Consider the following 16,801-nt stretch of genomic DNA (forward strand, 5'->3'; position numbering starts at 1 on the left):
GCAACCCCGCGCGGCTGCTTCCCTGCCCCGCCCCAGCCCGGCCCGGCCCGGCCCGGCCCAGCGGGCCTACCGGCCCCGCCCCCTGGAGCAGGCCCGGTTGAATTCGGCCAAAGCAGCTTCGGCCCCACCCACTCAGCCGAGGTCCCGCCCCACTCACTTGAAGCCACGCCCACGCCCTTCACCGAGGCCACGCCCCTGCTGACTCTGCACCCTCCAACCTCCGGGAGCTCTCCTTCCCCGGAAGGCCGAGCTGAAAACCCGGAAAAAGGATCGGGGAAACTGCAATAGGCACATTGCGCTTGCGCGAGGGGGGGCAGGAAGTCAAGGCGGAGGCTGAGGTGATTCTACTTCCGTTTCTAGTTTTGCTCCAGTGTTTGGGTTTTCTTCGCGGCCGCCCAAGATGAACCGATTCTTCGGAAAAGCGAAACCCAAGGCTCCGCCGCCCAGCCTGACTGACTGCATTGGCACGGTGGGCACTCGACCACGCATAACTAGGCTGAGGGACTCTGACATTCCCGACCCCGCCCACCCTGGGCTCCCGGCTCCTACTCCTCCATTGCGTTCCTGGTTCCGGACACCTCGGCCCTCACCACCACACCTTCATTGCTGTTACCCAGGGTCATTCCTGACGCCACAAACCAGGGATTCCTAAGCTATCAGTGTCTCCCCCTACTTGCACCCAACTCCTTCTGAGGCCCACTGCCGTGTTTACTTGCTCTTTCCTTCTCCTCCTACCCCAACCAGCCATTAGGCCCACATCCTTCCCACTTCAGTCCTAACCTTTACCCCTCATTTATTCTCATCCCTCTCCCACATCAGGACCCTCAACGTGATATCCTGGGTCCACATATCTTTACCCCGATCCTGGATTTTAATAACAGCAAATTCAGAACTCTGGCCTCTCACATTAAGCCACCTCCCTTTATCTAAGCAAATAGCATTAGCGCTACAGCCCTGGCCTGTTTCACACACCTTCTGGTTGAGCTCCCAGCCGGACTAGTCTCCAATTGTAGGGGAATGTCAACTCAACCCAGTGATTTTCAGGGGTCCTGGAATATGTGAATCTGAGGGGTGGAGTATAGTTTATAAAAGCCCCCCCCCCCCCCCCCAGTGTTTCTGACTGGAAATGTCCGCCTGGTCAGGAACCACTGTTTCCCACCCTTCTTCCCTCTCCTGCCTCTTCTCATGTAAGTATATTGTGATAATTACCACTGTTTCTTTAAGGTGGACAGCAGGGCAGAATCTATTGACAAGAAGATTTCTCGACTGGATGCTGAGCTAGTGAAGTATAAGGATCAGATCAAGAAGATGAGAGAGGGTCCTGCCAAGGTAAGGGAGGTGGCAGCTGCAAAAGGCGCTGTGACAGATTAATTTGAGCACCTGTGGAAATAGGGCCCAGCAGTAAGGGCTGGTGAGAGATAGAGAAGAGATGCTCACAATCTGGTAAAGAGAAAATATGTGATAGTGTATCCTTCAGGGAGGGGAGTTTGCAGCCTGATAGGAGAGGAAGGCTGGGGTTTAGCCTGGTGGAGAGAAAGTGCTGACCACATGTCCAGAATCATGTACATGGGAATTAACATATTCTGAGAAGGTGGCAATCTGGAGAGTAGAGCTGGGACATGCTCAGAACTATGAGCCATGCTGGTCAAGTTAGGTGTGTATAATAGACTGGTTAAGGAATGGTATGCTGGGAAAAAGTACTGAACTAGGCATCTGGAGACCAGTGTTCTATTAGTAACACCATCACTATCTACTAGCTGTGACCGTTATAAAGTCACTTAATATCTTGTTTTCCTCTTCTATTGTTAGAAACATAGATTACTATATTTAAGTGTTTGGACTGTGGATATAGAACTACCTACTTTTTTCCCGTTTCTGTAACTTATTAACTATTTGAGCTAGGACAAGTTATTTAGTGTTACTGAACCTCAGTTTCTCTGTCTATAAAATGGGGATAATATACTTTATAGTGTGAGCATTTTGTGTACTCACGAAGTAATTGGTGTGACCTACATAGCACTGTTTCTCCTACATAGAAACATTATTTGTGAGATAATATCTGCTTTTCCTTCTTCATTGGAGGAACAAAAAGATTTATGAAGCAGTATAGAAAGGAAAGTGACAAGAGGCTTTTCTCAGCCATCTTAGTTGGATGGCATGGAATGAAGAGTGACCAGAGGCAGGAAAGCTCATCTGGACTTGAGATGAAAGCCTAAGCCCTGGTGGCAGTCATGAAAATGACAGGAAAGTAATCAGTTGGAAAGTAAGTTCTGAAAATCAGTAACAAGATGACTGCATGTAGAGACAACAGAGAGGAAAGGTAAGGTTGATTTAAAGATTCTTAATCTAGAGAAGTGAGGGATTGGTGGGACCATTGTTAGTTATTTCCAAGGTGAGAACAGGTTGAGGAGTTTGGGCATGTTGAGTTTGAATGGATAGCAGGATGTCCAAGTCGGGAATCTCCATAAGGCAACTGGGTATACAAAATAGGCACTATTGGGGATGGCCATGGAGATAATATGAAGTAGGAAAAGGGAATATAATTCTGTACCCTGAGATGTGGAATGCAAAGACAGATGAGTTGAGACTTAAAGACTGCTTGGGAAGTGAGGAAGAGTCCAGGAGCCACCATGTCTGCAACTTTGAAGAAGAGAGTAAGTAGATATGTAAGTCTGAGGATATGGGAGATTTCTTTTACTGTATGTGTGTTTTCTTCTTCTTTTCATTAATATCTGTTTCTCTCCCCAGAATATGGTCAAACAGAAAGCCTTGAGGGTTTTAAAGCAAAAGCGGATGTAAGTTATAAGTGTAACCTCCTTTCCTCCAGCACTGTCCATCTAGACAGAATTTTTTGCTATGGTGGATGTTCTATATATGCGCTGTTCAGTACAGTAGCTCTTAGCCACATGTGGCTGTTGAGCGCTTGAAATGTGGCTAGTGTGACCAAGGAATTGAAGTTTTAATTTTATTTAATTTTAACAATTTAGGTAGCTATATGTGGCTAAATGGCTTCTGTATTGGACTACCCAGATCTATAGGGTTCTCCCATTGTGTATTTAATTAGAGTATGCCTTTTTATTTATTTATTTTTTGTAAAATTGAGGATCCTGAATATTTGTTCCCTCCCACTAGAATAGATTTAAGGGTCCTGGATTTATTTTAGGTGACTATGTCTCCATGTCTGAGCAGAAGCCAGATAGCATCTTTGATGCTTACCCTTGTGGGCTGTCCAACTGATGAGACCTTCTGCAGGATTGTAGGGGTCAGATGTAATTAGCTAATAAGGAACTAGAAAGGTTGTTGATATCTCTGTTTTTATTTTTAAAATGCCTTTTTATCAGATACCACCTTTTAGATTAGACAAAATTGGAAAAAGAAATTATAATGCCTAACATGGTAGTGAGAGTGGTAAAAACTATTCCCTTCTTAGGTAGCCTGCAGTGTTTAAGTAATACATATTCATTATACATGCTTGAAAAATACAAAAACATGAACAGAAGAAAAGAACATTTACATAGATTCCTACTATCAGAATTAACCATTTTTAGAATGATGATTTCTTAGTTTCTTTTCTCTGCTTGTGCATGCATGGTATATGTGCATATGGCTTTTTAGAAGAAAAATTGTGTATATATAGGTTGTCCTTCTCCATCATGAGCAGTTCTCTCCTTTTAAACGTTTTTTAAGAATGATATACTTTTTAACAGGCTGGTGATATTCCACCACCATTTGCCCACACCATGAATTGACCAATTTTCTGCTGGTTGGATAGTTAGATGGTTTCCTGATGTTGTATAAAGACCATAGTGACATAAGTCTTTGAAGTAGTATTATACTTTGATATAAAACTTTATTTTTTAAAAAAAGAACATATTTTGAGCACCAGGCATTATATCAGGCCAGATGGATTACCTAATCATGGATATAAGATTAGTCAAATACAATACCTATCCTCAAGGAGTTCAGTCTACTAGAAAAACAGTTTAGTTATATGTATGAAGAGCTTAAAAATAGTCTCCCCCTTTGCCTCAAGAGTTCTCCTTCTGGGAATTTATCGCAGGAAATCATTTGAAACATTGTAAAGAGACATTAAATAGTATATAGTAGCATAGAAAACAGCAAAGGCTGTAATATTAAGGGGAAAATTAGTCTTATAACTAAGATACAAAGACAGAAGACTGGAGGGGTACATCATGATGCTTGTGTTAGAGTGATTAAATGGTTTTTGCCAATTTTTCTGTGTATTTAATTTTTTGTAATTTTTTTAAAGTCTATTTATTTATTTTGAGAGAGAGACAGAGCGCACATGGGGAAAGGGCAGAGAGAAAGAAGGAGAGAGAATCCCAAGCAGGCCCTGTGCCGCCAGCACAGAGCCCAACACGAGGCTCAGTCCCATGATTGTGAGATCATGACCTGAGCTTTGTGAGATCATGACCTGAGCTTTGTGAGATCATGACCTGAGCTGAAACCAAGAGTCGGACGCTAAACTGAGCCACCCAGATGCCCCTAAAGTTTTTTGTTTTTTTTAAAGGAAATACTTATATAGTGTTAGAGATACTTTCTTCCAGAGGATTTCTGTCTGGCTCACATTTACCATTCTTAATTGATTCTGAAAAGGTATGAGCAGCAGCGGGACAATCTCGCCCAACAGTCATTTAACATGGAACAAGCCAATTACACCATCCAGTCATTGAAGGACACCAAGACCACGGTACTTCCATAGCACCTTTTCCCATGATTTTTTTTTTTAACTGTTGTGTTCTTTTCCCATAGTATTTAAAAGACCATTTCACTAACATGGCTTTTTAAAACATGGTGTTCTCTCTTACCCTTTTTTAGGTTGATGCTATGAAACTGGGAGTAAAGGAAATGAAGAAAGCATACAAGCAAGTGAAAATTGACCAGATTGAGGTGAGATGTATGCTAGTTTCTGTAAGAATGTAGTATAGTAGGGGCACCTGGGTGGCGCAGTCGGTTAAGCGTCCGACTTCAGCCAGGTCACGATCTCGCGGTCCGTGAGTTCGAGCCCCGCGTCAGGCTCTGGGCTGATGGCTCGGAGCCTGGAGCCTGTTTCCGATTCTGTGTCTCCCTCTCTCTCTGACCCTCCCCCGTTCATGCTCTGTCTCTCTCTGTCCCAAAAAAAAAAAAAAAGTTGAAAAAAAAAAAAAAAGAATGTAGTATAGTAGATTTGGAAAGAATCCAAATGAATGTGAATGTAATGGGAAGAACACAGAAGACAGATTGAATCTTGGGCTTGCCATTTACTAATAGAGTAACTTTGGGGTAGGGTACCAAACGTGTCTGTTTCCTTGTTAACACCAGGATCCTAATGCCATATACAGTTATGAGGATGAAATAAATGAGCTGGTGTGTCTACATACATAATATCTAGAATATAATAGGCACTCAGTAAATAAGCCCCCAGTTTCCTGTTACTTCTGACTCACTTAATGATTTTGAGTCTGTTTCCACAATTGTAAAGTAGTGATGTTGCTGTCCATCCCCCAGGATGGTCACAAGTGTTAATGAGGCTATATAAGTCAGGTGCTTAACACACTTTCTGGAGTAGAGCTGGTTCCTTTTGCTAGTAACTCTCTTTAGATTTTTAATAATAATGTCATTAGGCTCTTAAAATTAACATGTCTTTTGAGATCGTGCTTTGGCTGGGAGGTGAGCCCTAAGCACTCCTCTCACTTCTTTCAGGGGAACAGCCCAGATGGCAAGTAGGGATAGCAGAGGGAGTGAGTGGTGACTGACCAGAGGAAAGAGGCTACCTTTCTGCAAGTACAGTGGTGGTCTTTACTTCTATCCCTGAGTAGAATGTCTCTTTGTATGAGAGCAGGGACATGATTTTTTCACTGTTATATCCCATACCTTGAACAATGCCTGGCTGTAGTTGGTGTTCAGAAAGTTTCTATGATTGCTGAGCAAATGAACAAGAGACTATTAAAGGAGCTAAAGCAGTTGCCCGATTCAAGCAATATTTGTTGGTTGAGTACTTGCTGACTTCCTGGCATCTTGCTACATCTGAAGAGGTATTCTCTGAGAGTGCTGATCTACAGTACAAGTAAGGACATTCCTCCTCTTTTTTCAAGCACCCCTCCTTACACTGCCTGTGGCTTTCTCTCTAATCCTCCACCAGTCTCTGCTTACAGAGTTAAGCTCAGTGAAATCTTCCCAGACATTTACTAAGAAAAGTGTTCCATGTATGTTTGTCTTATTTGTACAATACTATTTGGTAATATAATGCAGTTGAATTTTATTTTCTGTTTACAGGGTTCCTTATGTTTTAATGAGAGCTCTTTACTATAAACAAAATAGAAACTGGAATTTTTCTGTTGTTGTTTTTGTTTTGTTTTCTGTTTTGTTTTGTCTCTCCATCTTTTACTTGTAGTTGCCTGTCTTGTTCCCTATCTAATTATCCTTTTCCTGTCTCCTAGTAGATTTGCCCACATGGCAGGTAGAGAACTCCTTTCTCTCCCTTTTGGTGTGTGCCTCTGTCTGTGTCTGTCTCTGGCTGGACTATATATTTTGAATTCCATTTGTTTTCCTAAAATACTTTATAAAACATTTTCACTGTTTGATAGCTCTCACTCATTCTTTAGTATTTTACCCATGTGTATGTGTGTTCCTCTGTTTCTAGCCTTCCTATTTTTCAGTTTCTGCACGTCAAGTCTAGTGCTTATATTTGTATTATTTTTGTGTTGCTTATCCAATATTAAGCCTGTTAATTCTTTGTGTGCTAATTAGTGTGTGTGTGTCTTTCATAAAGTCTATTGCTAGGAATCCTATTCATAAATGACTTGAGGAGACTTGTGTTGATATGTGATAGCATAGCAGAGCTTGACCTAACTACTTACTCTGTGTTTTCACTCTTTTTAATTTCAGCCAGCGCTTCTCTGTACAGCAGAATGTTACATGTGTACAGCATAGTAGTTTGGCACTTGAAAATACAGCATAGTGCTTTCTTTTTTAAAAAAGTTTTTTTGGGGCACTTGGGTGGTTCAGCCAGTTGAACGTCCAACTATTAATTTTGGCTTAGGTCATGATCATGCTCTCTCTCTCTCTCTCTCTCTCTCAAATAAATAAATATTTAAAAAAAATTTTTTTAAGTGTTTTTCATTTTACTGTCTCCCTCACCTTTTTTTTTTTTTTTTTTTTTAATGTTTGTTTATTTTTGAGAGATAGAGACCGCATGAGCAGGGGAGGGGCAGAGGGCAGAGAGAGAGACATAGAACATGAAGCAGGCTCCAGGCTCTGAGCTGTCAGCACAGAGCCTGACGCGGGGCTTGAACTCACAAACTGTGAGATCATGACCTGAGCCGAAGTCAGACGCTTAACCATTGGAGCCACCCAGGTGCCCTGTCACCTTTTTTTTCTTTTAATGTTTATGAGAGAGAGAGAGAGAGAGTGTGTGTGAGCAAGCACAAGCAGGGGAGGGGCAGAGAGAGAGGGAGACACCGAATCTGAAGCGGGCTCCAGTCTCTGAGCTCTGAGCTCAGAGCCCAACACAGGGCTCGAACCCATGAACCCCAAGATCATGAGCTGAGCTGAAGTCAGACACCTAACCTACTGAGGCACCCAGGTGCCCCTCTCTCCCTCACCTTTAAATGGAAAAACAAACCTCCAATTTGTGGGCCAAGAGGAGTTTTTCAAATGTTTTGCATTGCTTTAAAAATTCTGAAGCTATCGATAGGGGTGCCTGGGTGGCTCAGTTGGTTGTGTCCAACTTCAGCTCAGGTCATGATCTCGTGGTTTGTGGGTTTGAGCCCCGCATCAGGCTCTGCTGACGGCTCGGGGCCGGGACCCTGCTTTGGATTCTGTGTGTGTGTGTGTGTGTGTGTCTGTGTGTGTCTGTGTGTGTCTGTGTGTCTGTCTCTCTCTGCCCCTCCCCCACTCTCACTCTGTCTCTCTCAAAAATAAATAAACATTAAAACAAATTTAAAAAAATTCTGAAGGATAAATGGTGCTGGTTTGGACTTTCTGCATTATCAACAATACTCTCTTTCCTCTCTGTGGAATTTTCAGCATATAACGAGCATATTGTTGCTCTGCACATCCTTAACATAATGGAAGATATATAGTATTAAGTGCTTAGTGTTTTACATGTATTACTGTGATAAATCCTTTAATAATCCTATGAGGTATGCCTATTAATAATCTTATTTTATGGACAAGGACATTAAGGCTTAGAGGCTTTATTTCTCATTGAGTAAGGCAAGATTTGAGCTTTAGAGTCTGTGCTCCTAGCCATTATATTAGCTGCCCTTTATTATGCTGTAGCACTTCTCAGATTGCTTTTTACATTACTCCTGGCTTTGTAGTCTTCTAGCTAATCACAGGTAGATCATTCACAGATGACTTATGCTCTCAGTCAATTATTTTCACCAGCCTGGTCTCGGATATCAAGCCTATCCTGATTCCATTTCTGTTTCTCCATCCAGGGTTGGCTCAGTACAACTTTTTGTACCACCCAGTTGTTAACACTGTTGTCTTTTTTCCCTACACAGTATAGTCCATCCTTGGCTGACTTAAGAAGATTAATTTGCTTGTCTCTATTACCTCCTTTTCTCCATAAACTAGAAAAATGTTGATAGTGTGGAGGCTGAATTTAGTGTTTTAGGTAAACTTTCTGTAATGACAGACTAATGGGCATCTGTTCTTGCAGTAGGACTTTGGACTTCCCTGAAGCACCTTAAATTCAAATGCAAGATCACCAATTTAATTCTTTTCTTTTTTTAAAATTTTTTACATTTATTTATTTTTGAGAGAGTGAGACAAAGTGAGAGTGGGGGAGGGGCAGAGAGAGAGGGAGATACAGGGTCGGAAGCAGGCTCCAGGCTCTGAGCTGTCAGCACAGAGCCCGATGTGGGGCTCGAACCCACAGACTGTGAGATCATGACCTCAGCTGAAGTCAGACGCTCAACCGACCGAGCCACCCAGGCGCCCCTCTTTTCTTTTTTTTTAAGGTTTTTTTTTTTTTTTTTCAGTTATCTTTACACCTAGCATGGGGCTCAAGCCCATGACCCCAAGATCAAGAGTCACACGCTCTTCAGACTGAACCAGCCAGGTGCCCCAATTTAATTCTTCCTTAATTTTGAGTTTACATTTTATCACCAAAGAGGAGGATTATGTGGCCATTGGCATTCACGGTTATTGTTATGGGACTCTTCAGTTTTGTGATTTTTAAATAATTCATTAAGCTCTTTTATACTTGTAATTGGAAGGGGCATTCAGGAGTTATTCAGATCTGTACTTTACAGGAACACCTGGTCAGTTGTTGACTAAAAGCAGTCAGTAGGCAAGGACTGAGTTAAGGGTAGGGAACTAACAATTGTTGAAAACTGGTATGTGCTCACCATTTTGCATACGTTATCTTTTTAAAAATCGCTTGCTGGGGCGCCTGGGTGGCTCAGTCGGTTGGGCGGCCGACTTCGAGTCAGGTCATGATCTCGCGGTCAGTGAGTTCAAGCCCCGCGTCGGGCTCTGGGCTGACAGCTCAGAGCCTGGAGCCTGTTTCAGATTCTGTGTCTCCCTCTCTCTGACCCTCCCCTGTTCATGCTCTGTCTCTCTCTGTCTCAAAAATAAACGTTAAAAAAATTTAAAAATAAATAAATAAATAAAAATCGCTTGCTTCTGAGATTCAGAGGAGAGAGTGGAGTGAGGGTTAGTTAGAGGAAAATAGTAAAAAATTAATGAAGACTGTCATATACATTTCTACAAGGATTTACAAGACCAGCTAGAAGATATGATGGAAGATGCCAGTGAAATCCAAGAAGCACTGAGCCGTAGTTATGGCACCCCAGAATTAGACGAAGATGACCTGGAAGCAGGTATGTTATGGGAAAAGCAGTTGGGAAAAAAAAGTTTTAGAGTCTGAAAGGAGCAACTTCCTGGGACCTTTTCCCAAATGCTAGAGAAAATTCCAGTGAAGGTTCTGTGAGAGTTAGTTTATGGTACGGCCTCTGGGCAAAGAGCTTATGAAGCTGGCATGTCAGATGTGCATGATCCACTAACAACTCTTGGACAGATAAGCTCTGGAGGAAAATATGGGCAAAAGTGTCTGCTGACCTGGTGCTTGGTATCTAAGCACTGCGTTTCCCTGCCATTTTCCTTTTGATTTTGCTCTCCCTATTTTTGGAGTCCTCTCCCTCAGAACAACAAAGCAGATCAAGAAACAGTCACTGGCAAGTACTTCGTGTGCATCTACCATAGGCCAGGTACTATGTTAGGTGCTAGGAATTCAACATTGAAGAAGGCAAATATGGTCCCTGCATTTATGAAGCTTCCATCACCAGGGGTAAGAAACTTACTTCAAGTGATTAATTACAAGAGCACAAACTGTTGGGAAGGAGAAGTGTGGGGTACCATGGAGCACATAGCTGGGGAATCTATCCTAGTTGGGAGTGGGCACAGGCATGGGTCCTGAAGGATGAGCAGGGGATAATAGGAAAAAAATGGGAGGGGTTGTTGCCTGGCCTCAGGGAGAGGAGCCTTTGCCCAAAGAAATGAAAACACTAATTTGAAAAAAATACGTGCACCTTTATATTTCTTGCAGCACTACTTTTAATAGCCAAGATATGGAAGCAGTCCCAAGTGTCCATCCATAGATGAATGGATAAAGATGTGGATACACACACACACAAATGGAATATTACCATCAAAAAGAGTGAAATCTTAGCATTTGCAACAATATGGATGGAACTAGAGGGTATTATGCTAAGTGAAATAAGTCAGAGAAAGACAAATACCATATGATTTCACTTATATGTGGAGTTTAAGAAACAAAACCAAGGGGCGCCTGGGAGGCTCAGTCGGTTAAGCGGCCGACTTCGGCTCAGGTCATGATCTTGGAGTCCGTGAGTTCGAGCCCCACGTCACGCTCTGTGCTGACAGCTCAGAGCCTGGAGCCTGTTTCAGATTCTGTGTCTCCATCTCTCTCTGACCCTCCCCCATTCATGCTCTGTCTCTCTCTGTCTCAAAAATAAATAAACATTAAAAAAAAAATTAAAAAAAAATAAAAAGAAACAAAACCAAGAAAAAAGAGATAAAGAAACAGACTATTAACTATAGAGAACAAACTGCTAGAGGGGAGGTAGGTGGGGGACAGGCAAAATTGGTGATGGGGGTAAGAGTACATTTATCATGATGAGCCTGAGTAATGTACAGAATTGTTGAATTACTATATTGTACACCTGAAATGAATATAACACTGTGTGTTAATTATACTGGAATTTAAAAAATAAATAAAATTTTAAAGAAAAGATGATAGCGACTAAGGTGATAGTAGCAGAAACAGAAAAGTGGATGTGGAAGGAGGGGAGGTCAAGAATGTTTGTCGGGGGCACCTGGGCAGTGCAGTCAGTTAAGTGTCTGACTCTTGATCTCGGCTCAGGTCATGATCTTGCGGTTTGTGAGATCCAGCCCCGCATCAGGCCTTGAACTGATGGTGTGGAACCTGCTTGAGATTCTGTCTCTCCGTCTCTCTGCCTCTCCCCCACTTCTCTCTCTCTCAAAATAAATAAATAAAACATTAAAAAAAAATGTCAGTGTCTAGCATGAGTAACTAGGTAGATGGCAGAACCACCTCACACGGGATTTTCTGTCACATGATTCCCATCTCAGTTCTCCTCTTCTCCTTCTCCTCCTCTCTCTCCCCCCTCCCTTCCTCTCACCCCCTCCCTTCCTCTCACCCCCTCCCTTCTTTCTCCCATTCTGTTTTTGCCTAGAACCTTTTTTTTTTTCACATTCATTTCTTTATTTTATTTCCCATCCTGAGTTTCCTGCTATGTCTCTATCTGCTATTGTCATTCTTCCTGGTCACTTCCAACTCACTTTACCATAGACATATTTTTAAAGCTTGATTTCATGTGATGGTCACTCAGTATGCAACAGTTTCATGCCTTTCACTGCCTTCTCTCAAGCTCATCAATAACTGAGAGAGAATTTTTTGCATTTGTTATTGTCCAGATTTTCTAATTTGAATTGGCCAACTGATAGCTATATATAGACTCTTCTCATGAAGACTAGGGCTTTGTAAACCTGTGGGGAATGGTTGTTTTGTTTTACTTTGATTTGTGTTTTTCATAGATTCTACCACATCAGTTCCCTTGAAAATTTCTTAAGATGGTCATCTTTTATTTTGAAAATAGAGATTAATAATCCTTTCCCCCCAGGCACCTGGGTGGCTCAGTCCATTGAGTCCAACTTTGGCTCCAGTCATGATCTCACAGTTCTTGAATTTGAGCCCCTCATTGGGCTCACTACTGTCAGCTCACAGCCTGCTTCAAATCCTCTGTCCCTTTCTCTCTGCCCCTCCCCTGCTTGTATCCTGTCAAAAATAAATAAAATATTTTTTAAAAATTAAAAATCCTTTTCCCTTTGTTTTGAAATTCATGTCTCATAATAATTTGGCTAACTTTCTTAACATTAGCTGCCAGTTTTCTTGCATAACTGTTTTTGAAATGTCAACTGTTTCAATCTCAGAGTTGGATGCACTGGGTGACGAGCTTCTGGCTGATGAAGACAGTTCTTACTTGGATGAAGCGGCATCTGCACCTGCAATTCCAGAAGGCGTTCCCACTGACACAAAGAATAAGGTGAAAGCTTTTTCTCTTTATGTTTGCTATGCAAAATGGTTAAGGTTTTTTGCTTGATCCCAATTTGGGAATCTACAAGGTAGTCTTAAGTTTGAACGGGGAAAGACTGTGCTAGTCATTGTTTTGGGACCCCTTGAAAGTCTAGTTTTCTTGCATTGGACTGTGGACAGGCTGTGTACGTAGTGTCACTGAGGCCCAGGAATTACCCTTGTGAGCTTGCACTGGGTGCCATTTCTAGGTTTCAGACAGTATTTCCTGGAAAAGCATTACCAACACATTCATGAACCATGCTGGGCAGCAGTGTGAAAGAAAGTTCTATCTTCCATACACACTGCTTAATTGTAGGGTGGACTTTTTTTTTTCTTTTTGAGCAGCAGGCAAAAGTTTATTAGAGTCTAAAATCAGAAAGGAAGAATAGTATGAAAGCTCTCTTTACAGAGAGAGTATATTCAAAAGGGAATGCTCCAGGTGGATTTTTTTAAATAGGGATTAATAATTTAAGTATAAAACTTAATGTTGAAAGTTTCTCATTAACAAGGTAAAGAATCAGGACACCTGGGTTTAAGTCTCAGTCCTGCCACTAACTCCCTATGAGACCTTGACAAATCACTTAATTGTTGTGAACTTTTCTGATCCTTACATCTGTAAAATGCAGATAATTACAATTATCTTACATAATTGTTGTGTAGAACAAGTTAGATCTTGTATGTAAAAGGACTTCGCACTGAAAGCCCCGTCCAAAACTACACAGTTGTCATTATTATAAACAGATAAAATTTTGTTGCTTATGAAATCCTGTTCACTCCATCTTAGTTCCTGGTGTAATGTGTCATTTTTTTCTCTTGCCATTTTTTCTGTTTGCCTTATCTCCTTGGTGTTTGCTTTATCTCCCAATGTGCACGTTCAGTGTGCACAGTCCTTGAGTGAGAGCCAGTTTCAGCTCTGCCTTTGTTTACTGTATGACTTGGAGCAAATTAGAAATTCTTGTTTTCTCTCAGAACCTTATCAGTTTTTCCTGCATGTGAAATGTGGGGAGCAAAAGGTGGGAAGTAGATCATTTCCAAGGTCCCTTATAGCTAATTTCTATGAATGTGCATCTTCCCCCTACCATACCCTCCCTTCTTCCTTGAGTCTAGAGTAATCTTACTTTTCTCTACTGCTCATTCCACCCCACCCCTGTCTCTGGTCATTTCAGGGTTCCAGGTTTATAGGTTGCTTTTTCTCAGCTTACCTAAAATTATTTTTTTTTAATTTTTTTAAGTTTATTCATTTCGAGAGGGACAGTGTGAGCAGGAGGGGGCAGAGAGAGAGAGGGAGAGAGAGAATCCCAAGCAGACTCTGCACTGTCAGCGCAGAGCCCAAAACAGGGCTCAAACTCATGAAATACGAAATCATGACCTGAGCCAAAACCAAGAGTCAGCCGTTTAACCGACTGAGCCATCCAGGCACCCCTGAAATAATTTTTTTTAAGCTTTTATTTATTTTTGAGAGAGAGTACATGTGTAAGCAAGGAGGGGCGGGGGGTACAGAGGATCCAAAGCAGGCTCTGCACTGACAGCAGTGAGCCTGACAGCCAGTGAGCAGGGCTTACTCATGAACCATGAGATCATGACCTGAGTTGAAGTCACTCAACCGATTGAGCCACCCAGTTGCCCCTACCTGAAATGATTTTTATTAACACTACCACCACAGCTTACCTTTTCAGTACCCTGAAGCATCTATGTTATTTCTACTTTTAGAAGGTCACAGATTCCTGTGTTAAATGTGCCATTGAGATATGGTTTCTTAATTGATAGTAGTATTGCTGTCTCTAAGTTTGTAGAAAAGTATGATATGGAAATAACTGCCTGTCCTGGGGCACTGCTCCTTTAAGGATTGGGAAGCTACAAAAGATAATGGTTCACTTTAGAAATCAGAGTGAGAGGCGACTGGGTGGCTCAGTGGGTTGAATGGCCGGCTTCAGCTCAGGTCATGATCTCGCAGTCTGTGAGTTCGAGCCCCGCATCGGGCTCTGTGCTGACCGCTCAGAGCCTGGAGCCTGTTTCAGATTCTGTGTCTCCCTCTCTCTGCCCCTTCCCCATTCATGCTCTGTCTCTCTCTGTCTCAAAAATAAATAAACGTTAAAAAAAAAAAAAAGACATCAGAGTGAAAATGGGAATCTGGAGGCAAGGACTGACTCCTCATCCTTTCCACCCAGACCCTTCCTAGTTTACTCGTAAGTGTCTCTTGCTCTTTCACTCTTCCTTTGTGCTGCAAAGAACCACCCTGAGCTTTTCCAGTCTTTTCTTATCTTATCACTACACCCTTTATCTTTCATGAAAATGCTTTCTAATCTTCTCAGTGGGATTTTGGTGTTCACTGATTAAACACTGGGAAATGAATTTTGACTACTGAATACTTGTGATCATTTGTTTTATCAACTGAAAAACAGTGGCACTACACATTGCTTTCTTTTCACAGGATGGAGTCCTGGTGGATGAATTTGGATTACCACAGATCCCTGCTTCATAGACTTGCATCATTCAAATACATCGTGTAAAATAAACACATATTGTGGGACTAGGAAATATTTATCTTTCCGAATTTACCATAACAGATTTATGTTTCTTTCCTTTCTTTGAAGGAAAGGTTAATTATAGTGCTCTTTTATTTTTTTTCCGTTAAGAGACTCATTGTTTGGGGGATGCTTTCTTCATACTAAATTTTTATGTCTTTTTTCTTAAGACTAATGTACTTAAAAGTATCAGTGGCTATGTATGACTTGTTTTCATTTATTAATAATAATTTGAAATAAAACCAAGGAAGTGGAATCTTTACATTCTAAGATAGTGTTAACTCCACAATCTCAAATTGATAAATTGATAAGACAAAGATGAGATTATTGGGACTGCTTATACTATGATTTAAAACCATTTTCTATTGTGGTATTATAGGTTGGTTAAAGTGGTAGCCTTTTTGATGGGTTTTATTGTGTCTTGTGAGTAATTCATTACTATGTCTGATATTGGAATGGAATTATCACTACTATATCATGAGTGGATATTTTGATTCTGTGGTTCCCTCAGTATTACAGCCTGACTTGTAATCAATAATGAATATTTCTTGATATTTAATGTGTACAGGACATTTATTTATACTCAATAAATATTTTTCAAAAGGATACAATTTTAATATCACTGCAGCCTAAAACCTCTAGTACAGGAATAATATAATTTTAATGTTGATTCAGTCTAGAAATCAAACTTAACTGCTAGCATCAGAGGAAAGAATAAAGAACAATCCAGGCCTGGGCCCTCATCTACTGTCTAATAACTACTATGTAGCCTAGTCACTTCACTAACCTTCCTTATTAGTAAAATCATGCTCACTTCACAAGGCTTTTGTGATGAATCATTGAGGTAATGGTCGTGAGTACAGTTGACACTTACACAATACAGGTTTGAACACGATCTACTTCTACATGGACTTTTTTCAGTACAGTATTGTAAATGTATTTTCTCCTTATGATTTTCTTATAATATTTTCTTTTTCCTCACTTTATTGTTTCTAATACATGTACAAAATATGAGTTAATTGTTTATGTTATTGGTAAGACTTTTGGTCAATAGTAGGCTATTAGTAGTTAAGTTTGGGGGGAGTTAAAAGTTAGATGCAGATTTTCAACTGTGCCCTATTCCCCATGTTGTTCAAGGGTTAACTATACTTTGCAGCTTGCTATTCTCATATGAAGGATTATTAACAACAAAAACAGAGGCTTCATTCTTTTCTTGGAAGGTGCCAGGAGTCCAAACTCCTGCCTAATTGCAGGGTCTTTAATGATTCATTCGTGCAGACTAATCTCACCCTCTCAAGAAGCCTTTGTACTATTCATCATTACCTTCTTGAAATCTTCCTTGGCCTCTCTATAATTTCTCATTCAGCTCTTTAAATATTTCTTTCATTATAGTTTCAATCTTGGACTTCCTCTCACCCTTTATATTCTCTTTGAAACATGTCACACCCAACATTTTATGTATTACCTATTGCTAAAGACTCAAAATAATTGTCACTAGTCTAGACCTCTTCATTCTTATTTTCAGTACTGGGCATTCCCAATGAAATGTCCCACCATTACCTAAAATCTGATATCTAAATTGAGCTTATTTTCTTGGGATTCACTCTCAGCAAATATTCCTGCTTTCTTTCTTGCCAATGTTATCAGT

The 16,801-nt window shown here is 41.0% G+C and overlaps 1 protein-coding gene across 1 annotated transcript; it reads left to right on the forward strand.

Moving 5' to 3' along the window:
* Positions 1 to 219: 219 nt before the first annotated feature.
* Positions 220 to 15,707, forward strand: CHMP5 (charged multivesicular body protein 5). Its single transcript, XM_060609524.3, has 8 exons — positions 220 to 469; positions 1,225 to 1,329; positions 2,749 to 2,795; positions 4,618 to 4,711; positions 4,840 to 4,911; positions 9,725 to 9,833; positions 12,487 to 12,599; positions 15,060 to 15,707. The coding sequence occupies exons 1-8, from the start codon at positions 401 to 403 to the stop codon at positions 15,108 to 15,110; spliced, it is 660 nt and encodes a 219-aa protein (XP_060465507.1). The 5' UTR covers positions 220 to 400; the 3' UTR covers positions 15,111 to 15,707.
* The last annotated feature ends 1,094 nt before the right edge of the window (positions 15,708 to 16,801 follow it).

This window comes from Panthera onca, chromosome D4 (genome assembly GCF_046562875.1).
Source record: "Panthera onca isolate mPanOnc1 chromosome D4, mPanOnc1 haplotype 2, whole genome shotgun sequence".
In the NCBI taxonomy this organism is placed as follows: domain Eukaryota; kingdom Metazoa; phylum Chordata; class Mammalia; order Carnivora; family Felidae; genus Panthera; species Panthera onca.

Bases quoted from the DNA above. Each gene is read 5' to 3' on its own strand.
- CHMP5 (XM_060609524.3), top strand. From the start codon at position 401: ATGAACCGATTCTTCGGAAAAGCGAAACCCAAGGCTCCGCCGCCCAGC. The intron at 470-1,224 runs GTGGGCACTCGA...TGTTTCTTTAAG, and splicing joins TGACTGACTGCATTGGCACG to GTGGACAGCAGGGCAGAATC. The intron at 9,834-12,486 runs GTATGTTATGGG...TTTCAATCTCAG, and splicing joins CGAAGATGACCTGGAAGCAG to AGTTGGATGCACTGGGTGAC.